The sequence below is a fragment of the Microtus pennsylvanicus genome, chromosome 6 (assembly GCF_037038515.1).
Source record: "Microtus pennsylvanicus isolate mMicPen1 chromosome 6, mMicPen1.hap1, whole genome shotgun sequence".
NCBI classification, from domain to species: domain Eukaryota; kingdom Metazoa; phylum Chordata; class Mammalia; order Rodentia; family Cricetidae; genus Microtus; species Microtus pennsylvanicus.
The window spans coordinates 85186399-85211390 of record NC_134584.1 but is presented as its reverse complement, the minus strand read 5'-3'; the positions used below and the strand labels follow the sequence as shown (position 1 = coordinate 85211390).

General features: G+C 53.8%; 1 protein-coding gene across 9 annotated transcripts in view; it reads right to left on the bottom strand.

The window, feature by feature from the left end:
* Positions 1-7324: 7324 nt before the first annotated feature.
* Positions 7325-24992, bottom strand: part of Adgrl1 (adhesion G protein-coupled receptor L1) — a 41742-nt gene continuing 24074 nt past the window's right edge. The window contains exons 5-24 of one of the 9 annotated variants that reach the window (XM_075976633.1): positions 22914-22931; positions 18703-19503; positions 17660-17974; positions 17186-17289; positions 16781-16966; positions 16534-16572; positions 16232-16415; positions 15953-16075; positions 15344-15558; positions 14916-15086; positions 14340-14549; positions 14038-14258; positions 13845-13911; positions 13328-13419; positions 12804-12972; positions 11872-12000; positions 11677-11740; positions 11423-11551; positions 11272-11289; positions 7325-10910 (exon numbers count right to left, since the gene is read on the bottom strand). In XM_075976633.1, coding sequence (XP_075832748.1) covers positions 10132-10910; positions 11272-11289; positions 11423-11551; positions 11677-11740; positions 11872-12000; positions 12804-12972; positions 13328-13419; positions 13845-13911; positions 14038-14258; positions 14340-14549; positions 14916-15086; positions 15344-15558; positions 15953-16075; positions 16232-16415; positions 16534-16572; positions 16781-16966; positions 17186-17289; positions 17660-17974; positions 18703-19503; positions 22914-22931 — 4034 coding nt within the window. In that variant the 3' untranslated portion in view covers positions 7325-10131. Of the gene's footprint in view, positions 10911-11271; positions 11290-11422; positions 11552-11643; positions 11741-11871; positions 12001-12803; positions 12973-13327; positions 13420-13844; positions 13912-14037; positions 14259-14339; positions 14550-14915; positions 15087-15343; positions 15559-15952; positions 16076-16231; positions 16416-16533; positions 16573-16780; positions 16967-17185; positions 17290-17659; positions 17975-18702; positions 19504-20594; positions 21947-22913; positions 22932-24992 lie in introns of those variants that run through there. The other 8 variants (XM_075976631.1, XM_075976637.1, XM_075976634.1 and 5 more) reach the window with 8 other exon arrangements.

Sequence of the window (24992 nt, the reverse complement as noted above, 5' to 3'; positions counted from 1 at the left end):
GGGTGCTGGGACCTGAACCGCTCTCTTACCACAGAGTCATCTCTCCATTTATTTTTTATGTGTACAATGTCCTGTCTGTGTGTATGCCTGCAGGCCAGAAGAGGGCACCAAACCTCATTACAGATGGTTGTGAGCCACCATGTGGTTGCTGGGAATTGAACTCAGGACCTTTGGAAGAACAGTCAGTTCTCTTAAACTCTGAGCCATCTCTCCAGCCCCACGAGCTTGTTTCTTTGGCACAGGGTTCACTTTGTAGCAGGCTGTCAATACAAGAATCCGCATCACCTCCCAGTGATGGGGATGGCCTCCTGTCCTTCAGTGAGCTAGGTAAGCACCCTACCCCCCGAGACCCTTATGTTAGTTTTGAGCTGGGCTTTGTCATATTATCTCTCAAAAGATCGGAATTGGCTTGGAAACAGACGTCTCATCTGGCTCCCATCTTACTATTGGAGCCCCCTTAGTATGGGGGCTGGAGAGATGGCTCAGTGGTTAAGAGCACTGGCTGCTCTTCCAGAGGTTCTGAGTTCAATTCCCAGCAACCACATGGTGGCTCACAACCATCTGTAATGAGATCTGGTGCCCTCTTCTGGCGTGTGGGCATACATGGAGGCAGAATGTTGTATACATAAGAAATAAAAAAAATAAATCTTTGCCAGGCGGTGGTGGCTCACGCCTTTAATCCCAGCACTCGGGAGGCAGAGGCAGGAGGATCTCTGTGAGTTCGAGACCAGCCTGGTCTACAAGAGCTAGTTCCAGGACAGGCTCCAAAACCACAGAGAAACCCTGTCTCGAAAAACCAAAAAAAAAAAAAAAAAAAAACCTGCCCCTCATTTTTTTTTTTAAAAAAAGATACATCCATATGTAGTCTTAGAGTAGTACTTGAAATATGGGCAGCAACCAGAAAAACTAAGATGTTGATAGTACCAAGAAATAATAGCAGCTTCTGACACTTAGGTTTTATTTTTAACTATGTGCATCTCGGTGTGTAGGTTTGTACTTGAGTGCCAGTGTTCTTGGAGGTCATAAGAGGTCATTAGAACCCCTAGAACTGGAGTTACAGTTGTGAACCACCTGATGTGGGTGCTGGGAACAGAGCTCAGGTCCTTCGTAAAAGCAACACAAATCCATCCAGTCTTCTCCCTGGCTCCAATGCTTTGTTTTGTTTTTGAGACAGGGTCTCACTATATAGACACAGGCTGGCCTGGCACTTACTCTGTAGACCAGGGTGGTCTTGGGCTCACAAGATCTGCTTTCTTCTGTCTCCTGAGTGCTCAGACAAAAGGTTTTATGACACCACTTTTATTTTATTTTAAAACATCTTATATGTATGTCTGTTTTTCAGGGATGTATTTCTTTGCACCACGTGTGTTCATGTGTTCCCAGTGTGAAGAGGCCAGAAGAGGGTGTTGGATCCCCGAGAACTGGAGTTAGAGCTGCCATATGGTTGCTGGAAACTGAACCTGGGTCCTCTGGAAGGGCAGCAATGCTCGGAATCACAGAGCCAGCTCTTTAGTTTCATCCATCTTTTCTTTTCTTTCTTATTTATTTATTTGTTTGTTTGTTTGTTTTTTGAGACGGTTTCTCTGTACCTTTGGAGCCTGTCCTGGAACTAGCTCTGAAGACCAGGCTGGCTTCGAACTCACAGAGATCCGCCCGCCTCTACTTCCCGAGTGCTCGGATTAAAGGTGTGTGCCACCACCCAGCTTCATCCATCTTTTTGGTATTAAAATATTCCCTGGCCTTTCACCCCAGATCTTGGGAGGCAGAGGCAGGAGGATGGCTGTGAGTTGAGTGAGACCTGCAGAGGGATACTCTGTCTCAAAAAGTCTTATAATTAAACCAGTGATTAGCTTAACAACTACAATTTTATTTTTATTTTAAGATTTTTTACTTTTTTTTTTTTTGGTTTTTCGAGACAGGGTTTCTCTGTGGTTTTGGAGCATGTCCTGGAACTAGCTCTGTAGACCAGGCTGCCTCTGCCTCCCGAGTGCTGGGATTAAAGGCGTGCGCCACCACCGCCCGGCCTATTTTAAGATTTTATTTCAAGTCTATGAGTATTTTTCCTGTATGTATGTCTGAGCACCACATGTTTGTCTGGTGCTTGTAGGAATCTAACATACACTCTGGCCTCCAAGGGCACACACATGGGACACTTTACAAACTTATGCAGGTAAAATATCCATACAATAAAATAAAATAAATAAAGAGTAAAATACTGTGTAGTGAAATGGAATTTGGTAGATTAAAATTTTCCCAGAGGACCATAAAATCATGAATGGGTACTAAATACATTTAAATTATAAATTGGAAGGATCCAGGCATGGTAGTTCATACCTATAAACCCAGTGCTCCGAAAGCTGAGGTCAGGGAATTGTGAGTTCAAGACCATCCTTGACTGCATAGCAAGTTCAAGGCCACTTGGGCTACAAGAGACCTTATCTCAAAAAACAAACTAAATGGTAACATGTGCAGTGGGTTTTCAGGTTATAGAGTATGAAAACTTTATTAATCCAGTCTCAAAGTTCACATTTTAATTAATTCCCCAACCCCAGCTTGGGATGGGATTGAGAACCACACACACTAGGCAAGCATTCTACCACTGAGCCACTCCTTCTGGTGTCCAGCTGACTAACACAGCACCATTTGTTAAAGTCTGGGACAGAAAGCAAAAAGGAGGCTGGAGAGATGGCTCAGCAGGCACTGCCTGCTTTTCTAGAGGTCCCAAGTTCAAGTCCCAGCAACCACATGGTGGTTCACAACCATCTGTAATGAGATCTGGTGCCCTCTTCTGGCCTGCAGGGACATAAGCAGGCAGACCACTGTATACTTAATAAATAAATAAATTAAAAAAAAAAAGAAAACAAAAAGGAATATCCTTATCTAAAACGGCTATTAAAACACTACTCTCTTTGCCAACTCTGTATTATAAAAACCTCAAATGGCACAACAATGAGGGTGGAGGGCCAGCGACAAAGGCTCCGTGGGTAAAGGTGGCTGCCAGTGCTACAGAACCTGAGTTCAGTCTTGGGACCCATATGGTGGAAAGGGGAAGCTAATATCCTCAGGCTGTTCTCTGACCCCCGACATAAGCATGTGTCTGCAGGTATCCATATACATACACGATAAATTAATAAATTTTTATTAAATGTGGGAGGGTGTCGAGATTTTTTTGGTTATTATTATTAGTTTTTGTTTTGCTTTGGGGGATTGTTTTGGTTTGGTTTTTGAGACAAGGTCTTTCTACATAGTCCTAGCTGTCCTGGAACTCACTATGTAGACCAGACTGGCCCTGTCCACCAGTCCCTGCCTCCAGAGTGCTGGGATTAAAGGCTTCAGCCAAGGGCATCACACCTCTTGAAACTAGAGTTATGGATGATTGTGAGAAACTGTATGGATGCTGGGAACTGAACCCACGGCCTCTGCAAGAACAAGTGCTCTTATCGCTGAGCCATTTCTCCAGGGTTTCACTACCTTTTTTAAAAAACATAATTTCAGCCGGGCGGTGGTGGCGCACGCCTTTAATCCCAGCACTCGGGAGGCAGAGGCAGGCGGATCTCTGTGAGTTCGAAACCAGCCTGGTCTACAAGAGCTAGTTCCAGGACAGGCTCCAAAAAACCACAGAGAAACCCTGTCTCGAAAAACCAAAAAAAAAAAAAAAACATAATTTCAAGCTGGGCATGATGGCGCACACCTCCAGACACAGGCGGCAGAGACAGGTGGGTTCCCATGAGCTTTTTAATCTACCAAATTCCATTTCACTACACAGTATTTTACTCTTTATTTATTTTATTTTATTGTATGGATATTTTACCTGCATAAGTTTGTAAAGTGTCCCATGTGTGTGCCCTTGGAGGCCAGAGTGTATGTTAGATTCCTACAAGCACCAGACAAACATGTGGTGCTCAGACATACATACAGGAAAAATACTCATAGACTTGAAATAAAATCTTAAAATAGGCCGAGCGGTGGTGGCGCACGCCTTTAATCCCAGCACTCGGGAGGCAGAGGCAGGCGGATCTCTGTGAGTTCGAGACCAGCCTGGTCTACAAGAGCTAGTTCCAGGACAGGCTCCAAAGCCACAGAGAAACCCTGTCTCGAAAAACCAAAAAATAAATAAATAAATAAAATAAATAAAAAGTGGGTGTGTGGGGCCAGGCAGTGGTGGCGCACACTTTTCATCCCAGCACTCGGAAGGCGAAGGCAGGCGGATCTTGGTGAGTTTGAGGTTAGCCTGATCTACAAGAGCTACTTCCAAGACAGCTAGGACTGTTACACAGAGAAACCCTATCTCGGAAAAACCAATAAATAAATAAATAAAGAAACAAACAAATAAATGAACAAATAAATAAATAAATAAATAAATGGTGTGTGTTATATTAGTATGTTTTAATTTCTAATATAATAGATGTTAATATAGTGCCCACAGACAGTAGCTCCTGAGAGCTAGCTATGGCTCATTTGCCTCCCAAATGCTGGGATTAATGGCATCTGGCTGTTGTAGTAGTCTGAGACCTTGTAGACAGAGCTGTTCTCCCTCTGGCAATTTCTAACCCTGCCTTTGTTGTAGAGCAGATCACCACCCATTCAAGTTTTCTCAAATCTCTGCCTGTACCAGTACCACATTGTCTTAAATATCACCACAGCCTAATCAGCCCCGCTCAGGCCGCTTGTTCTATCTTCCAACTGTGTTGGTCTTATGCCCTTTATTCCTGCATAACAATAGCAGGCCAAGAGTTGTCAAAGAGGGAATAGCTGTCTGCAAACGATGGCAGAACCTTGCTCCCAAATCCCAAAGGTCTCTGCTTCACCTATAGGGGTCTGTCAAAGGCTCCAAACAGCATCCCTGTCTATCACTGACACCTCAAGTACCATGGGGTCTACTGGATCATATGGCCCAAGTGGCAGAGAAGCCTGCAGCATAGCCGAAAAGAGCCTTCTGCTCCAGGCCCCAGAAAGCAAGCCGCTTTCTGTGTCACTTGGCCTATTGGCCGGAGAATACACCCAAACAAGGAATGTGCTGCTTCCAGACTCCAAAGAGGCCACTAAGTCCTGTTCTTTTTCTCTCAGTGGTGTTGGGGGCCAGGTGCAATCACACCCTTTACTGCAGGAGGGGTATCCCTGCATGCCCACACCACTGGACTCCTAAGAATTTCACTGAGACAGAAGGCCTTGAATTTTGGTTAGATTAACTTCCCATCCTCTGGTGTGCATATGCGTTACCAATGAGTTCAGAGTGGTTGCTACCTTCTGCTCACTTGGTCCAAGCAGCATAATGTCATCAATGTAGTACCCCAGTGTGATATTTCATGGAAGAGACAGATGAGCAAAATCTCTTCTAAGTTATGATACAGGGCAAGAGAGTTAATACATCCTTGAGGTAAAACTGTAAGTGAAAGCCAGTTGCTCTGTTGGTCCGTATGGACGGGTACCGAGAAAACGACACTTACTAGATCAATAGCGGTATACCAGGTACCAGGAGATGCATGAATCCGCCTAAGGGAGGGCTCCACATTTGGTACAGCAGCTACAGCCAGAGTCACTGCCTGATTAAGCTTTCAACAGTCACCTGCCATTCTCTACCATCTGTCTTCTGTGCTGGCCCGCTAGGAGAGCTGAAGAAAGATGTGGGAGCCACCACCCCTGCATCTTTCGAGTCTTTGATAGTGACACTGATTTTTGCAGTTCCTCCTGGGTGTGATTTTGGTTTTGGCTCACTATTTTCTGGCAGAGGCAACACCAGTGGCTTCCACTTGGCCTTTCCAACCCTACCAGCCTTCACTGCAGTGGTCAGGGACTAATGAGTAAATTTTGTCAGTTTCTAAGTACATCCCAAGCATACAGCTAGGAAATGACTACAGGATTCCAGGGAGCCACTGGACCTACTGTGAGACAGAATCCAGCCAAACTCCATTAATAATAACCTGACCCCCATAAGGCTTTGCTTTAACTGGGGAGTCACGATGTTGCTTGAGATCTCGCTGAACCAGTATCCAACAGACCCCAGTGTAGTTACCCTTAAAAAGGCCATAGGTCGAGTCGGGTGGTGGTGGCACACGCCTTTAATCCCAGCACTCGGGAAGCAGAGACGGGTGGATCTCTGTGAGTTCGAGGTCAGCCTGGTCTACAAGAGCTAGTTCCAGGACAGGAACTAAAAGCTACGGAGAAACCCTGTCTTGAAAAAAAAAAAAAAGGCCATAGGTCCTTCTGGGGAAGGACTGGAGAAAAGCTAACAGCAAAACTCTTAGGTATTTCAGCAAGAGGAACCTGGGCTTTCATTCAAGGGGTTCTCGGTCTGGGGTTTGAAAGTTGGCTTGTCTGGAAGTTGGCTCACAGGCCTGGATTCCCTCTTGCCACCATTCATCGATGTCATTTTAGTTTGTTTTGTTTGAGAATTTTCTGAGTGGCAACCCCAAGGTCTGGTACAAGGAAAAGGGAGACAACAAAGCTCTTCTAATGTGCCGGTGTCCCTCACCATTTTGTGCCTTATAAGATTTGTGAAGGGTGTGTCTTCTGGGCCTTGCCATTGTGGAGGATTAGGTTTTACAAGTACTCACTCTAGCATTGTGATACCTGAGCCTTGAAATCCCTTCATCAACACTAAGACAAGGAATAAAGGCATCTCCAGCTCCCTTTTTAGCGGGCCACCTTTGATAAATGTTTTAGCCAACCATTCATTCACGCAAGTTTTTACACTTTTTTTTTTTAAGGCAGTGTTTCTCTGTGTAGCTCTGGCTGGTCCTGGAACTCGCTCTGTAGATCCACCAGCCTTTGCCTCCCAAGAACTCCTCTAAGAGAGTGAGACAATGGCTAGGCCAGAGACCTAGTGTGTGTCTGCATTTCCATCTGTAAAGTGGAGTTCTAACTCTAACGTGTGCCCTGCATTGTGGGTGCAGACCAGAGAAAACTGCTTAAGACACATTCAGTCAGACCAGGAGTGTTAGAGCACTTCACATACAAGTCCCTGGTGCCTGCTGAGGGTCCTAAGAGGTATATATTTTTAGTTAGTTGTATCTAAGCATGTGTACCGTAAGTGTGCTTGTGGACATCAGAAGGATCAGACCCTCTAGAACTATAGTCACAGGGGTTGTAAGTTGGGTCCTGTGCAAGAGCAAGTGGTCTTTACCATGGAACCATTTCCCTGGTCCCTTAATTTTGAGCCAGGGTTTTACCACGTAGACCAGACTGAACTGCCTAATCAATCCTCCTGCCCCAGCTTCCCACATGCTGAAATTCTAGGCCTGCAAGACATTCAAGTATAGATTTCTGGGACTCATATACTATACCCCACTTTTTGTCCCCCAATTGAATGACACCACTCTTATCATTCCAAGAAATCTTAATTTCTTTATTGTTTGACTTTTTGACTCAACATTTTTTTAAACTTTTTGTTTTTTTCTGAAACGTTCTTATGAGCCTTTTGTTTTGTTCTCGTTAAATGCACTCGACCCAAAATTGGTTTGGCATATCGAAAAGGAGACCAAGGAAAGAAGGGACTAGGGTGTGGGAGCAGGGAGGCCCAAATGGACAGAGAAATTGAGAATGGGGGGGGGGGGACACACAGAGACAGCAAAAGGGACACAAAGAAAGAAGGTGGATAGTTAAGAAAAACCCAAAAGGAAAAAAAATGCAGAGAAAAAGAATGAGCAAGATTTAGGAACAAATGAATTCAGGAGCCCAAGGAAGGGAGGAGGAGGAGACCAAGACCCTTCTTTGTACCGTCCCCGCTGGGGTGGGGGCGTCAAGGCACCAGGTCTGGTTAGGGTAGGGGACACCTGGGCTCTCTGGGTGGCTTTGCGCTGGACTGCAGTGGAACCAGCCCCACTTGGGGGCCCGCCATGTAGCTGAGGCCTGGGGTTTACTCTGTGCTAGCGATGCCAGCTAGAGTAGGAACCAAAGGCCCTGCTGCACCACATCCTCTGCCGTCCATCGCCCACATCTGGAAAAGGACCGTGCAGGGAATGAGGGAGCAGGACTCCTGTGCCTCCAATCCCAGAGGACCTCTTCGCCCACCCTTTTCCCCAGATTTATTGATGTCTGATGGGCCTCAGGCCTGGGCTGAGTTAAGTCCTCTGCTTCCTGGGCCAGTCACTCCACAGAACCACAGCAAGCTCCAGGTCCAGCAGAAGTTAGGCGAGGGCCACAAGCCATCTCCTACTCTCCAGGCCTGCCTTGGCAAGACTACCCCCATCCTCTCTCCCCCATCTAGACTTCACCCTTGGTCTTCTGGCAAGATAGGCTAAAACACACTACCAGAAAAAACCAGAGATGGAATAAACCCTGCCTTTTCACATCTGTTCCCCTTCATGGGGCAAACCATTATCTTTGGTCTGGCCCCTTTCCCCCCACATTTATGGGGACAAGCCAGTCCCAGCTCCCCAAAAGGGAGAGGGCTTTCTAGCAGCAAAAAGGGTCCTCCTCGCCACGGATTCACCTCCTGCTCAGCGCCTTCCTAGAGCTCCTCCCTCATAACCCAAAGAAGTTCACAGCAGCAGCAAGCTGAGACCCGAGGATGCTTGAAAACTCATGGCACTTGTGAGGAAGGAGGCAGGGGAAAAAACAGAGTGAAGTCAGCAGAGGTGTGATTCCATCTCCGGAAGATGGCAGCAGAGTTAATGCTATCTCCCCAAAACTGGGGGAGGGCAGGCCAGGCTGAAGGGCCAGAGGTGCTAGGCAGACACCTTAAGCCTGGCAGAGGGCTTGGGATGAGGGGCAAGGGAAAGGGACCTCTCACCTTTGTTCCCCCTTTCCCTCAGAAAGACCTTACCACTGCCATCCCGCTCAGCCACAGGAACCATTCCCTGCCCTTCACTCCTTTCCCTTCTCAGGATTGGACGCCAGCCTCCCCCTGCCTGCCATGAGTCCTGAAGTGATATACAAGAAGCAGGAACTCAAAGGGGTAGTGCAGCCATCTCGGCAAAAGCATCTTTGGGTGTGAGGGTGTCTCCTGGCCAGCGGGGCAGGCAGTGAGGTACACGCCCCAGGAGGGCGGACTGATGCAGGACTGACAGAGCAGAGGTGACAGGACCCGGTGCCGGGAAGGACGGGTTCTTTGTTTCGCTGTTGCTCTCTGGAGTGTAAAAGCGGCTCTGGCGGCTGCCCGCCCTGGCTGGGATGTACAATACAGGAAGTCCTGGTTGCCAGGGCTGGCCGCTGCTCTGTTCCGGAGAAAGTCCGGGCTGGCCTGGGCTGCAGGTGCCCGGTGGCTTCAAGTGATGAGATTTTCTTTTCTTACTTTTTTTTTTGTCTTTTTTTTTCCTTTTCCGTTTTGTTGAAATATTTACAGCAATAGGGGAGGAAGAGAGAGGGGTAAGAGGACCCCCTAGGGAAAGATCCAAACCCAGGACCCACTCCTCAGGGAGCCCCAGACCCCAAATCTGCTCCCCAGATAGCCCAGCCCACAGGACTGGGAACTGCCCAGATATGGCCACCCCAGTGGGTTAGGGGCCCTGCGGGGAGTTGTGCTTCATCGGGAGTCACCCCAAGGGAGGGGGTCATTGGGTGCACTCTGAGGGTTGAAGGGCAGGCTTGCTTGGGAGACAAGGACCGATAGCAAGGGAGAAAGGAGCTTCAGAGAAAGTTCCTCGATAACCACCAGCCCCCACTGCCCATCTCCAGGCCTCGGCCTGCCTGTGGTGCAAGGCCCAGTCTCCAGGGCACAAGGAACCTGGCAGGGAGGATCCTGTCCATCTGTCCCGCTGCCCCACTGCTCCCCTCCGGTAGATGGGGAGGAGCAGCTGATAAACTGGATCCTGCAAGGCTTTGGCCACCTCAAAAGCGGCAACCCCCTAAAATCCTAGGGAAGCCTTATCCCTTGCTCTTCCTCCACAGGCAGGGAGAGTCAGAAGTTGGTCATACCTACCAGCTTCTCCCCTACTCCCAGGGCCCAAGTGCTTTTCCTCATTGCACTCCCCTAGAGAGGCTGGGGCCTGTGGCTGGTGGAAACCCTGTCTACTAACCCTGGCACCTGGGGCCCAGGTCAGAGCCCCCGAGGGGACTGTGGGGCCCACGGGCTGAGGGGCACCTGGAGAGAGTGGCCCACCAGCCACTGCCTCCGTCAGTCTCTGCTCCCACCAGAGCCCCTCCTGGGTTCCCTCCCTGGCCAGGCCCCCGGCCTCTGGTCCATGAGGCCCCTCAGAGACTGGTGACCAACTGCATCTGCCCATCCCCATCGGGCCCTGGCCCCTCGAGACTGGGGGCTGCCAGGTAGCCCTCATGGCTGGGCCGCCGCACCTGGTAGTAGCCCTGTAGGGGATTCCGAGCCACCAGGGCCGGCGGGCGGGAGGTGTAGTAGATTTCTGGGGGCCCAGGGGGGGCAGGAGGGGGTGGGGGCAGGGCCTCATTAGGCCCTTCGGGGCTGCTGTCCGGGTAGGAGGGCGAGTCCCGCAGGTTGGCCCCGCTGGCATAGAGGGAGTCCCGGCCGGGAGGTGAGGAAAGGGGCCGACTGGTGGCCCCATCCTCTGCCGTGCAGCTCTCCGACTCATCCAGATCACTCTGGTACAGCACCGACTGGGCCCGGGGCAGCAGCAGTGGCTCCTCCAGGGCCTTGTAGAGAAGTTCAATCTCTGCCCGGTCAGCACCCCCAGGCCCGCCGGCCTCGTCCTCACTGACCCCTGGCACGGGTGGCACAGGAGGCTCCGGCGGAGGCCCTTTGGCGCCCCCACTGGCCCCCCGCAGGTTGTTGTGCACCAGCTCTGAGATGATCATCTTCTCAAAGGCAGCGGCATCGGCCAGGTTCCGACCTCGGGGTGGCTCAGGACCCCCATCCCCTGGAGGGAAATCCCCGCTTCTCAAGGAGTAGCTGTTGTTGAAGTTGCCGTTAAGGGGCAGGGTGTCCATGCCACAGGCTTCCCGGCCTCCCAAGGGGTGCTCTGCAGGGCAGAGGGGGCAGTAAGGATGAGCCTGGTCACGTGGTAGACAAAGGGAGCACAGAGGTCTGTCCCAGAGCCTCAGGTCTCTCTTTCCTCTCTCTCTCCTGTTTGGGGGGGGGGTCTGCCGCCTAGCAGCCCATGAGGATGTATACGGGCCAGTTCACCCAGGGTTCCCTTGTAAGTGCCACAACTTCAGCAAGTGGAGGCCAGTGTAGCCAGGTACACCAACTAGGCTTGGACCCCCACTTTCATTCCCTACCTGAAAGTCCTCACCTGGCTGCCATGCCAGAGCCTGTAGAAAGGGACACCCTAAGTTTCCAGTCCCTATGAAGCTACAGAAGAAGGGTCTGCCTTTGTCCCCCTCCCCGCTATGGAAGTGCTTCCAGGAGACAGCGGTACTTACTGGGTTCCCTGTAGCTTCCTGTAGATGCCAGCCCGCAAGAGAAGACAAGACAAGAATGAGCTAAGCAGAGCCCCCTCAGGACCTGCCCTTGGGGCCTCCCGACCTGGGACTCTGCTCTTCCCTGGCATCCAGCCAGCCCAAGTGTCCTCACCTGGGGAGTTGAAGACTGGGGGCGAGGAAGGATTGAAGCCCACAGACTCTGCAATGAGTGTATTGTATGGGCTGGTGCCCCCACGGGGTTGTAGCACGGGGTTGGTCAGTAGATGATTCCCCATGGTACCTGCCCAAGGGAAGGATCAGAGGTTACAAGGCAGCCTAGAGACTTGGGACAAGGAGCTTCTGAGAGAGGACCCAGGGCTGGGGAGACCTCACCTCGGTTCAGGGTGGGGGTGCTGTTGACGTCACCTGCCATAAAGGAGGACTCTGTCTGTTTCCTCACGGTGTCGTTCCACATCCTCCGGATTCGGCTCTGAGGACACAGCCCAAACATGAGGGGATCTCTAACCACCCTGCCCTCCAGATCTTTCTGAGGCTCTGGCAGACACTCCTGCCTCTTGGCCACAGAGAAACATGCTGGATATGCCTTCCCTGCTTGGGTACCTGGGTCCCCGTGTAGTATCGGGTGTTACTTCGCATGGCTGAGGTCTTGAGGGAGCCGTGAGTACCCCCAGGTGGGGAGCGGATGCAGCAGTAGGAGTGACGCAGGCACTTGCTGTACTCCTTGTGCACCTGTGCAGGGAGGGACGGGGGGCAGCTGACGGTGGGGACCTGCACCTTCCCCATCAGTCATCCTCGGAGCTGGCAGGCCACAGAAACTCTGGTCATCTATGTCCCTGGTGGCCAGCTATTCAGGCTATCACTACGGCCCACTCTCTTTTCTTTACCACCATCGACTCCCTCAATCATTTATTTATTCCAGCGTTCTCAGACTCGACACATCTTTCAGGAACATGTACCGTGTGCCAGGCACAGGGAACATTATGACTGAGCTCCTGATACCCCTGCCCCTACCTCCCCGGTACTACAACTCTAGGCATGCATCCCCGTTCCCAATCCGTGATACTGGGGATGGGACAGACTTCATGTATGCTAGGCAAGCATTCTACCAACTCAGCCACATCCTCAGCCCTCGTGTGGTTTGCAAGAAAAAATTTTATGTGTATTGATGCTTTGCCTGCATGTATGTATGTGCTCTATGTGTGTGCAGTACACTCAAAGTCAGACAAGGGTTTCCCTGGAACCATTCCTTCTATCCTTACATGGTTATCCTTAGATGGTTATGGCAGAAGTCTTAATGCTGTGGCTACCAGCTGTCTGCCACTTAGGGCTGTACCTGCTCTGTGCTACGATGCCTTTGTGTCCTGCTTTATTTCTGGAATCTCTTTTACTCTTGGCTGAATCCCCCCAGCCCCACCAGACTCAGATGGTTCCACAGAAGGCAGGTGTCCAGGGGACACACTGAGGGCCAAGGTGCACCTGAGTCCTTTCATTCCGGGGTCCAGAATGTCCAAGGAGAGCTCTGCCACCCTCACCTTTTTCTGTAAGGCGCAGTGAAAGACAAAGATGAAGACCCCCTGGAAGGCGTTGAAGGTAGTGAAGAGATAGGCCATGACTACAGACTCCTTGTTGATGAAGAGGAGGCCGAAAGCCCAGGTGAGGCCCAGCAGGAAGAGCAGCGCAATGGCGCCCAGCGCCCAGGACCTGGTGACCAGGAGGACAGGCAATCACACTGCTCACCAGTGAAGACAGCCCAGCCCCAAGGCCTCCAGGTTGACACCGAGGGTTGGCTTCAGGTGACGGGTCATTCCCTGCCAACTTCATCACTTTGGCCAGACTTTCAGTCCACTCAGACTCCCTTTGTGACCCAGTTTTCAAGGTGCCCACACACAGACTCACACTAAACCTGCAGTGGCAGGCCTGAAAGCACAGGCTCCATGGACTGCTGCACTTTCTGACCCTGCTGAATAGGGCCCACACCATGCACAAACCCCACCGCATAGAACCAGCGGGGAACAAAGGGTTCTGGGAACCCTGAGGGCCCAGGGTGAGGGCTCACTTGATGTTGTCAAGGCGACTGGAGTCAGGCTTGAGCACTGATGAGCTCCGGATCATCTTGTGCAGGGTCACCATGAGGAACACCAGGTTCACCTGGGTAGAGTACAGGAAGGGCTCAGTCTCTGCTCCAACCCCTTCCTCAGGGCCTTCTCTGCCGATGGGGGCCCAAAGTGCCCACTACTCTCATCTGTTACTTGCTGTCATTGCTGTGAGGCCAAGGGTCATGGCTTGGCATGAAACCACAGCTGCTGGTGCACTGGCCTCAGTGTTGAAGACAATGGACTTTGTTGGCCTGGGCTTTTTAGCTACAGCTCAGGTGTGTGTGTGTTTATGTCTGTGTGGTTTTAGAATTAGAACCCAGGGCCTTTTGCATAGTGGGCAAGTGCTCACCACTGAGCCATGCCCTGGCCCATGTTTGGTTCTGACAGATTTTTACACCAATGCCGTTTTTGAAAAGCCAAGATTAGGGTCAAGACCAGCCTGGATGAAAGGAGCCCAGTACTTGGAGTGCCACTTACCACAATGACAAAGGAAACAGGCCCAATGAAGCTCCAGATGAAGTAGTTGTCAACTCTCAGCCAGCAGCTAAAATGAAAGACAACCAGAGTGGAGAGATGCCTGAAAGACTGGCCATCCCAGCCCCGGCCCAAGGAAAGCCAGCCACTCAAGAGCCAAACAGACGAAGACCACAGGGATAACAGAGACACTCACGCCTTCTCGGTGCCATAGCTTCGGTAGTCAATGGCAGCTGCGATGCCTACCACCAGGGCTGGGAAGCAGTAGCCGCCCAGGTAATAGTACTTGGTGCGTGAGTATTCGCTTTCAAACACTTCCACCAGCAGCAGGTAGAGGTGCACACCTTCCAGGCACAGCCAGGAAAACGCGGCCAGGAAAAAGTAGTGCAGCAGGCCTGCAAAGATGGGGCAGGCAACCTGGGAGAGCACACCAGTAAGAGGCCGCTCATCAGCTGCGGCCCCTCCCACCGCCCAGCCTCGGCCCCAGGTGCGGCTCACCTCATACTGAGTCTTGTCTATCCCAACCAGGAAGAGCAGCTCGGCAAGGAAGAGGTTGATGCACAGGTTCTTGTGGATGGTGTTGCGGTCGGTCTGCAGGCCTCGCAGGAAGCAGAAGGTGGAGATACAGATGGCCAGACAGACCAGGGAGATGACAATGCCCACCCAGGTGATGACCGACAGCAGCAGCTCATTGATCCGGCCCTGGTACTAGGGGACAGGAGTAGGGAGGCACTCAGGGCTTGGCCAGGTGACAGCTGCAGGTAAGGACCTCCAGCGCTACCCACCCAGCCACAGAGCGGCCCCCACCCCTGTGCAGGCGGTGCAGCTCTTTTCCTCATGCTCTGGAAGGCGCTTGGAGAGAAGACAATGTGACACCAACTGCCTTCCCCAGAGTGCCTCGGGGCCAGGGGAGCCAGATGCAAGGCCTCATGCCCTAGGCAAGTCTGGTGGTCCCCATGGCCATGAGCTGGCCTCGCAGGCATTGCCCATGCTGTGTGCTCTCTAGGGTGCCATGCAAAGCCAGGCCAGCAGCAAGCAGGCCCGCCCGGAGCAGCTGAGCGCCGGCCAGCTTACGATCTCTCGGTGAGCCATGAGCACTGCGAAGTTGGTGAGGTGGCTGCAGGCACATGTGGTATGGGTCTTATTGGACTCCACCAGGCGGCAGCCCTGGGTTGACCAGTAGCCCAGCATGGAGCGCTCTGAGTAGTTCCAGAAGGAGCAGTTTGCATTGAAGTGGTTCTTGGCCTGTTGTATGGTGGTGGACAGGGTGTCAAAACTGCAAGCCCTATTCCTGCCCTCAAAACCAGCTACGGGGACAGTGACAGGTGTGAAGGAAGTGCCTAGGACCCAAGGTGACCACCAGCTCTAGGGGACACATGGTCCAAGCTGAAGCAGGGGAGCTGAAACTTACTCTCAGGTGGGTCAACAATAGCGGGGGATACGTAGTCCAGGAACAGGGGATGCTGGGACCTCCAGCGAGGGAGGGGTACACCTGAGCTCACCTCCAAGTGAGCCACAGTAAAGATGACAGGGTCCATGAGGAAGACGCGGCTTGATTCCTTATTGATGGAAGCTGCGATGACCTGCGAGTTCACCACCAGGGAGGCACCGCCAGGGCCACCGGTCCCTGTCTCGCCTGCCAGCTTCACCGTGGCATTCTCCGTGGACAAGAACAGGCCCAAGTTGTTGTAGAGGATGAAGACAACCTTGACCACCCCTGAGGAAGATGGGCACAGGGCGATATAGTGGCCATCCTCAGCCATGCACTTCTATCTGGGCGGTGGCCCAGTTGAAGCAGCAGAAGTTCAGAAGCCATTTCCACAGGCCATTGTTCAGCAGTGGGAGATCAAACACAGAGGCCAGGACATACAGGCTGGCTCTCTGACCCTCCCTTACTTCGTGTGACCTTGGGCAGATCCCCTGGTCTCTCTGTGTCTCAGCCTCAAATGGCAAAACGTCTTCTAGAGCCTCTACAGGGCTTCGGGACATCCATACTCATGGCAGATAAACCGTGATTAAAACACATGACTGTTGTGTTCCAGAGAGTCAAGATCAAGGTACCAAGTGGGCAGTGTGCACGTGCTTGTGGACAAACCCCAAGGGACACTGACCATTGCGGCTATTCTGCTTGATGGTGTTGGCAGACAGCTGGATGGAGTTCTCGCTGGGATATTCCTGGGGAAACACCAACTCCTGCACTTGACCCTCTGTGTTCAGGACAGTCACCTCCAGGACTGTGAAAGCAAAGGCAGAAAGGATACGTTACCAGTGTCCATCCCCAAACAGGGTTCATGCTACCCCATGAACCTGCAGCGAAACCACAGGCCAGGAATTGGGAAACCAACACCCCTGCAGTTTGGGGTTGGCTCTGGGGTGGCTACAGTACTCACCCACATTCTGCTTGGCAGCTAAGAAGCGAGCGGGTTCCCTGACATTGTCGGCCAGCAGAAAGGCCCCCTCCTCCAGGACATCTAGGAGCATGGTGGCTGTATGCACCTGTTCCGTGGCATTCATGTCTTTCCAGGACTCAAGTGCCTCTGGCCGGAGCAGGTTGTCCACCGTCTCCACCACGGCCTGTGTGTAGCAGGGACAATACCATGAGTCCCCCACATTCTTAGCTCCTTGGGATAGTCTTAATATCCTCTTCTCTCTCTTCCCTTCATCCCCACAATCTGTACCACACGGAGCTCACCTTGATATAATCCTTGCAGGTTCTCTCTCGCTTGTGCATCTGGAGAAAGAGATGGAGGTAGTGATGGGTGGGGACTCCAGGCACTGCTCCTCAAGCTACAGTGCTCAGACTCTGGGGCCCTGAGACCTTCCTCAGGAACCCCACCTCTAGCACTGCTCAAGGCAGTGCGGCAGTGAATGCCAGCAGCCCCTGGGGTATTGTGTCCCTCACTGGTCACTGTGGGGTGGCAGAAGGTACAGATGCCTACCTTGTTGTAGTTCTTGCCAGCTGACTCACGCTCAATGGGCCGGAGGGCCTGGAGCTGGGCATCCAGGATGTCTAACAGTTGTTCCATCAGCTTCACCGATGAGGACACGTCCCCAGCGTAGATGGAGCCCCGCGTATGGCGGGCCAGCTCACTAGCAATGTTGGCTGCATTCTCTCCACTCTTAATCTGTGTGAGGAGGGGAGGAAGGGACCTCAGGTCTTCTGGGCACTGGCCTGCCCTGGTCCACATTCCCTCTTCACCTGCCCTCTTCTCCCTGCTAGCCTTTCCCACACACGGGTCAGGTAAAAGGATGCCCCTTGCCCTATATATCTCCCAAGCCATTTCCACTCCTGCTGACCCTGGGCTCTGGATTGCCTGCCTGCAAGGGGCAGCAGTTACTGGTACCTTCTGGGCTACTTGGTTGACCCAAGGGGAGGTGCAGTTACTGAGGTCAGGACCCCGAGGATTCCAGAGCCCCAGAGCAGGGAGACACTGGAACGAGGCAATTCCTGTAGAGATGGACAAGAAAGTCAAAGAGAAGGAAATGAAGAGAGGACAAGGAACAAGAGAGGAGACAGAGCAGAGGATGAGGAGAGGAACACTTGGGAAAAGGCACTAGGTAGCCCACCCTAGCCTCCTAGGCAAGATGGGCTGTGGAAAGTTTTCTCCACAAAGCCTCTCCCAAACTTTCTGAAACCTCAGAGCACCTGGGCTGCTTCTCTGTCCCACATTTGTCCTGAAACTGGCTTTGCTACTTTAGTCTGAGGCCGGTAGCCGGATTATTGGCAGCTCCCCAGGTGCTCAGCTGCAGGTGGCACCTGCATAGCTAAGCTGTGGGCCTCCCAGCCCTTCGCAGTCAGCTGTGGCCCCAGCACTCACCTCGCGTTCCCTTGGGGCAAGGCCTCTCCACCAGCATACCCTGTTGGGTGGCTGGCCACTGGACCCGCCGAACCTCTCGGGGTTCACAGAAGAGCTCAGGGGACACATGCAGATTGGGAGCTGGGGGCCGCCGGGTGCTGGGCGCTGGGGCTGTTGCTGGAGGCAGGTCAGGTCCCAGCTGGTTAATGGCACCCACTGGGTGTGTGGTGAGGGGTGCCCGACGGAGTGGAGTGGTGGCTGCAGGAGAGGCTGTGCTGGTGAGGGGTGTGGGCCGAGCTGTGGTGGTGGTACTGAGAGGTGGAGAAGTGGCTGGGCCTGGGAGGTAGAGAGGACAGGACTGGGTCACACCCATGCCCAAGGCCCACCAATGAGCCCAAGCACAAGGCCCCTTGGCATCGTGATGTCTTCTTACTCATTGGCGGGAAAAGCTGTCCTGGGTCCCCTGACCTCTCCTGTGCTCAGAGGTACCCTACACTCATGAGTCCATGAGAAGGTGAAAATGTTCTACTATGTACCACAAGGTGTCACTCCCAGAGCCGGGACTGGAGATGTGTGTCAAAAGTGCTGGCTACAACACCACTCATCTGTGACACAGCTGATTGGGGTCGGGAACCTGGCTACGTTTTCCTTCGGGGGTACCCAGTCCCCCTCTGCAAAGGTTGGCTAAGGCTCTCTAGAGCTCTGGAGTTGCTCTGGGTTAGTGATGGGAACACCAGCTGGAGGCAAAACAAGACTACAGCAAGCATCTGATCCTGCACCCCCTAAGCAACCCCACATGAATGTGCCTGGGCAGCACAGATCACTGGGTAGAGCCCAGAATCCTGGGGTTCAACCCTCAAGCTTCACAATCATCCCTCATCTGTAAAACAGTGCTTTGAAGACAGCAGGCACGTTGAAGCAGCAGCTGTGAGGGTGTGGACAGTGTTTGCCACAAACTGGATTTTTCTGTACCTCCTAATCCTCAAGAGCTTACAGTGGGCCCTACATTCCGGTACCGAGGACTAATGGATGCAAAGAGGCCTACACCCTCAGACCCCTCTCACCAGCACTAGGATCTGGGGGTCCGAACTCCAGGCTGTAGCGCACCACAAAGTAGTTATTCCACACATACAGCTGGTTGTCCCGGGGGTTGTAGTCAACAGAGGACACAAACTGGTAGGGGTTGGGGAAAGCGAGACTGACTGGCTCCTCTCGGTTGGCATTGGTGTTGAAGGCATAGTCCACACGGTTGCCCGCCGCCTCACTGTCGTCATCCACATACACGGAGCGCAGCACGTAGAGGACACCACATACCATGAAGGCATTGGAGGCCGAGCGCTTGTCGTAGCCCGTTTCCCAGGTGCCCTCAAAGCGCAGCGTGTAGGGGTTGAGCTGGCTCACCACCAGGCGCCCGTTGTTGCCCTCAGTGGCATAGATGACCCACAGCCCGTTCTCATCCACCGCCAGGTCAATGTCGGTCTTGCCTCCCCAACGGTAAGGCGAGGTGTCATGGTAGTTGGCTGTGTTGATGACTGTCTCTCCGCTCTTGATGCGAGTCCGCAGGTCATACTTGACGATGTTGCGCGTGCGCTCCTTGTTGTAGAAGACTGCGCCGTCGTAGACTACAAAGCCAGTGCCATCCACACGGTTGGGCAGTCGGTACGTGGTGGTGTGGCGTGCAGCCACATAGTCCTCCCACGAGGCATATTCAGTCAGTGTGTCCGTGCGGTAGGGGATCCAGGGCATGACGTAGATACGGTCACCTGCCTGCAGCGGGTCCTTGCACCAGGCACCAGACTGGTGCTCTGACTCATGTGTGGAGGTGGGCTCCAGTACCTTCTGCAGAGTCCCTGGGCACACGAAGACTGGGCCGGGTGGGTGGGTAGGCAGGGAGGAGGTGGGGAGGAGCAGAGGCAAGGAGAGAGGGGAGAGAGAGGCAAGTTGGTCACACGGTGGGGGGAGGAAACCATGCTGTCCCCTCCTGCTGCTGCAGTCATGGTTGCTTGGTCGGGCTGGTGATGGGAAGGGGGTTTGTGGGCCGGGAATCCCGCCCTGCCCAGCTGCCCCTCTCCCTGGAGCTGTGAACCCTGGAGACCATCAAGAGCAGGGTTAGTGTGGGGAGGTGGTGCCCTCTTCCCTTCCTTGGCTGCTAGAGACCCCACAGGCTGGGGACGAAGGATTTGGCCAGAGCTCCCCCAGACTGGGCACAAAGGGATGGGAGGCGGGGACTTCTGCTGCAGTGCCACCTAGCCTCAGGGTTCAGGTATCAGCACCCTGGCCTCCCTTCTCTGCCTCTGTGGAAGAACTAGGGGCTGGGATCTTGTCCTTCACCAACCATGCAGGGATGGACTTAAAAAAAATAAAAAAACAAAACAAAACAAAAAAACCACTTCACTTTCTTCCTCCAAAAGCTGAAAGGGAGAGTGATGTTTCCACACCCACTCTGGCAGGGAGGCTTAGGGCTGTCTATTCTCTCCTCGGGCCCCTGTTGCTGTCTGGGCTCCACTCAGCTGGTACCCGTAGCTGAGGAAAGGAGGGAGGGAAGCAGCTCCCAGGTTAGGCTAGGGAGAAGTCCAGTCCTGCCCCAGCCGGCAGGGTCTCTGGTGGGTCAGGCTCAGAAGCACACACTGACACTGGTGCACAAGGGTGGAGTGGGGACACTTGGGGTGAGGGAGCTGCGCAGAGGGAAGAGAGACAAGGTGTGTGTGTGTGTCCACAAATCCTGGCTCCAAGGGAGGCGTTCTGGAGACCACCTGGGAAGAGAAGGTTAGTGCTGGCGAGGAGAGAGGGGGTGAGCAGAGAATTCACTCCAACGCCCAGGCCCGAATGAGTGTCCCTTCCAGGGGCAGTCCCAGGTCCAGCTCGGAGGGGGCAAGGGAGGGAACCAGGTGCTAGGATAAAGCCCCAGCCCACCCCAGCCAGCCCCCCACCTCCCCTGCCCCGGACCCCGATTTACCTGTGACCATCCCCGGCTCAGGAGGAGGGACCAAGGCAGCGCTGATGTCAGAAAGGTGGGGGGCCCCGCCCCACCCCCCCATTCCCTGAAAAGAGGAAAACCTCGACTGCATCTCGTTGGCACCACTGGCCTGCCCACCCTCACCCCTCACAGCCCAGCACAACCTGTTCCTAGCCTACCCTAGTGGTCCAGCAGGTTACTGTGGCCAACCCCCTCTTCTTCCCTGAGTACCGGTGGGACAGATGCCCTTCCCTTCAGGAGGGCTGGCACCTCCCTCTCACTTCTCCATCACAGACCCCCACAGGCAGGCCAGGGCTGTAGGGTGTGTGCTTGTGGGTCTATGGTGAATTCTCTGCTCCTGCTTGGCCCATCACCAAAGCAGCTAGCCCCAGGGACACAGGGAGGGCTGGGATGACTTGGCACCAGCATGGTGGGCAGCTTCAGTAGTGAGGGACCCTTGGGTAGGAGCCAGGCCTAGTGCCTATTTCTAGCCTGGCTCATCAGCAGGCTGACTTGGTTGGGAGAGGGGAGCAATCCGTAGCCCCCATTACAGTACTAGGGCAGCTCGGCTCTAGGTTTCTAGGCCCAAGGCAGCCAGTAGCAAAGTCCCTTTAGCATAAGTTAACCCGGGGCGCTAAGCCCTGGCATTCCTACCAGCTATGTTTGTACCCTCTGACCAGACTATCTGGCACCTGCCCTTTTTTCCCTTCTCCAGGTATCCCATAAAACCCCCTGCCAGGGGTGTGTGTTCATGAAGAGGGCCTGAGCTGGTCAGAGGGTACCAGGGGAGGAAAAATACAGTTAGAGGTCATCCCAAGGAAGGGGAAGAGATGAAGAAGGGTCTGCCAGGGGTCTTGGGCAGCAAGAGCCCTACCTCAGCACCCAGCTCCCAACACTTCTTCCCTCCCCCAGCCCAACCCAGAGAGGAGATCCAGTGCCGTAGTTCCAAGCCTGCAAGAAGAGCGGCCAGTGCAGGGCTGACTCAGGAGAGCAAGGGAGGAACGGTGCCCAGGCCTCTGAGACGGTGCCCAGGCCTCTGAGACGGGCAAGGCGGGAAGGAGAGGGGAGGGGAGCAGCTCAGAGGGGCCCCGCCCACCTCCCTGGTAGGGGATCCTCCACAGACCACCTTAATTTCAAGGCAAAAGGGACCCTGCAGGGCCATCTCATTGTTTGTCCACTGCCTCCTGCCCTATTACTAGCAGGTCACCCTCTACTCCCTACATAGCCACACCTACCACCATGGGGCTCCCTGCAAGAAATTATGGGGCCTGTGGAAGTCCCCAGAGCAAGTCTGTGACCCCCACCACCCCTCCCTGGTCCTCTCCCACATCAGCCCGGAAGAAACCCTGACTGCAGCTTTGCAAGTGTGCCGAGACAGAACCCACTCCACCCTCTCCAGGAGGCCCGCCCCCGCCCCCCCGTCCCAGGGCTTTGGCAGGCTGCCCCCTCCCAGGGGCTTGGAATAGCTGACAACCCTCCCCAGGACTGGACCCGGCTGGTCAGAAGGGGTGGAAGGTGGAGGCTTGTTTCCCTGTGCTCCACAACAGCTCTGGGCCTTGAAAACGCCAAATCAGAAGAATTTAAGCCACCAGGAGCCAGAGAGAGATGAAAAATCTGGTCCCCCAAAGGAAAAAGTGTCCCCTCCATCCCACCACCCTCTACCAGAAACACTTTGCAAAGGGTACAAGGGAACAGGAGAGGAGAGAGAGGAGGGGAGAGAGAGTAAGAGGGAGGGAGGAAGGGAAGGAGAGACAGAGAGACCGAGGAAGGAAGAGAGACCTCTACCGGTGCCTGTGGAGGCTGGGGAGTCCCTCCCTCCCCACCCGCCTGGATGCTTACACATTTCTCCTAAGGGAGGCAAAAGAAATGAGAGATGAGGTCAGGTACCCTGCAGGGACCAGGGACCAGAAGAGGTACAGAGAGAGGTGAGAGGAGAGAGAGAGGTGAGAGAGAGAAGAGAGAGAGGGGGAGGGGAGGTGGGGAGAGGAGAGAGAGAGAGAGAGAGAGAGAGAGAGAGAGAGAGAGAGAGAGAGAGAGAGAGAGGTGTAGGAGTGGGGTGAGTATCTTGCCCAGGCTCAGAGAGGAGCTTCGGTGAGAATCTGGAAAGTGGAGAAGCCCACGACCTTGACCTTGGCCTTGGTGGTGCTGCAGCACCAGGGCCAGCCCAGCTGTGCTGGGAGGACACCCGGGGCAGGGAAATCACTGGACCAAGTGAGGGTGGGGGAGAAGAAGGGGTGGGAGGGAGGGTGGGCCACATGAGTATGGTACAGGTGGAACAAAGTGTGAGTTAGGGGTTAGCATTGGTAACAGTGCGTTTACCTTTCTGCTCCACTTCTACTTTAAGCATCGGAAGAGAGAGAGAAAACAAATTGAAAAAAAATGTGCAAGAAGAAAAAAGAGAAAAAAAGATTAAATTGCTTTCGTTTCTTTTCTGGCCACACGCCCCCTCTTCCTGTCTTTCCTCCTGCTTTCCCAACCCCTTCCGTTCTATCATTTCAGCCCCCACCCCCAAATTCCTCTTTCTGGGGTTGGATGGGTCGAGAGGGTGCTGAGGAGACAGTGAGAAGGGACAGGGGAGACACACAGAAGGGAAGAGACGAAAAGACTGGTATGGTACAGACAGGCAGGTGGAGGGCCCCGGCTGTAGAGAAGAGCCCCTGTTAGGAGCTAAACTCTAGCTAGGAGATACCAGGCAGTGGGGATATAGGAACCACAGGGCTCCTCCCCACCCTGTGTGCTAACCCCCTGCTAGACCCAGGGGCCGAGGGAAGGGGTTTAGTGTCTCTAGGGCCTGGGTACCCCTCCCAGCTGAAAGCACAAGCTGAGCCCCTTCCCCTTTGAGTAGGCCCCACCTGAGTCCAGCAGTATTCCCCTAAGCCCTCCAGACCCCCGAAACGCACAGAGAGGGCTGTAGAGCCAGACACAGAACAACAGAGGCAGGCAGGCAGGCGCCCCTGGCCTCGGACAGAGCCAGGGTGGGGGAGACGAGAGGCACAGAATTGGAGGGGACACAGACTGGGCTGAAGAGCATGTGGTAGACAGGCTCCTAAACTCCCGGGGGAGGGGGGCTCAAGGTTCAGCTGCTCTGCCCAGTCCACCAAGGGCCCAGGAGCCCTAGCTGCACCCTGCCCTGCCCACCGCCCTCGATGACGCACGGGTGGCACCTGGGAAGGAAGGGAGAGTTAGGCTGTGCTCAGCTGCAAAGCAAATCCAGTGTTAGTTCAATGTCTGGGGTTCCCACACTCTGGTGACCCCCAGCTGTGGGATCCCTGCCCCCAACCCTGCCCCACCTTGGCCAGCACTGGGGTCACCCCAGCCTCTGAAGCCCAGGGCCCTTTTGCTTGAGTTTTGCAGGGAGTCTGTTTGACTCCCCAGCGCCTTGCCCAGTACCTAGCCCTCAGGACATGCTCAGGGAAAGTCATGAAGTGTGTGTCTGGCTTCCTGAACCCCAACTCTAATTACCTGGGGGGCCGGGAGATAATTTAACTGGGCCTACTAGCTCTACCTGAACAAGAGCACCCATGGCTAGCCCTATCTATGACATCCATCTTCTAAGGCTCAGGTTTGTCTTCTCAGTCTAAAGCTGACATCTCCCGTCCTATGCCACCTTCAACCCCAAAGCCCATCTTCCTGGGTTATGTTCCTGGGCCACATGAAGGGACTTGGCTCTAAGTATCTAAGCTCCATCCCAGGACCTGTGGCCTCTTCTTTTTTTCTTGTATTTCGGTTTGATCTTTGGACCTGGACCAGGGGCTTTTTCCAGTCATGTGTCCTGTCTGCTCTAGAGAGTTGGGCTCATTCTATGTTGCTATTCTTGCTTTGATTACCATGGCAATAACAGTAAGGTTAGAAGGGAAGTGTGGCCACAGTGACAGCAACCAGTGCTCATGAGGGCGCGGGAACAGTGCAGGCCCTTGCAGCCAGGCCTTCCAGGACCCTGTCTACAGCTGGGGAAACTGAGGTTCAGAGAAGTGAAACCACACCGAAGAGGCCATGCAGCTGCTATTCTCTTAGAACCTATGGCCCGGGACACAAAGCAGCTTGGGTCCCATGCTGTCTCTATCCCTTGAAGCACTCAGGGCAGGCCTCTGACCCCCTCCCCCACTGCAGAGGCGTTAAGAGGCTCAGGTGGCGGGAAAGTGCATCCGTACCATCACTGAGCACATCTTGAACCAGGCTCGGGGCTGGGCGCTGGGGGGTGAAGTCGCAGCCTCTGCCTTCGGGGCTTTGCTCCTGGGAGCAGACTCTGGCCGCAGGGCCGAGCGCTTGTCACTCCCGATCTCCAGGACTCACGCCTCCGTCTGCAGCACCCAGAGAAATTTTTAAGTCATTTGCTGCAGGTTTCAGAGCCAGACAAGTCAGGAGCCACGGTTGAACCTCACGCCACCTGCCCAGCTC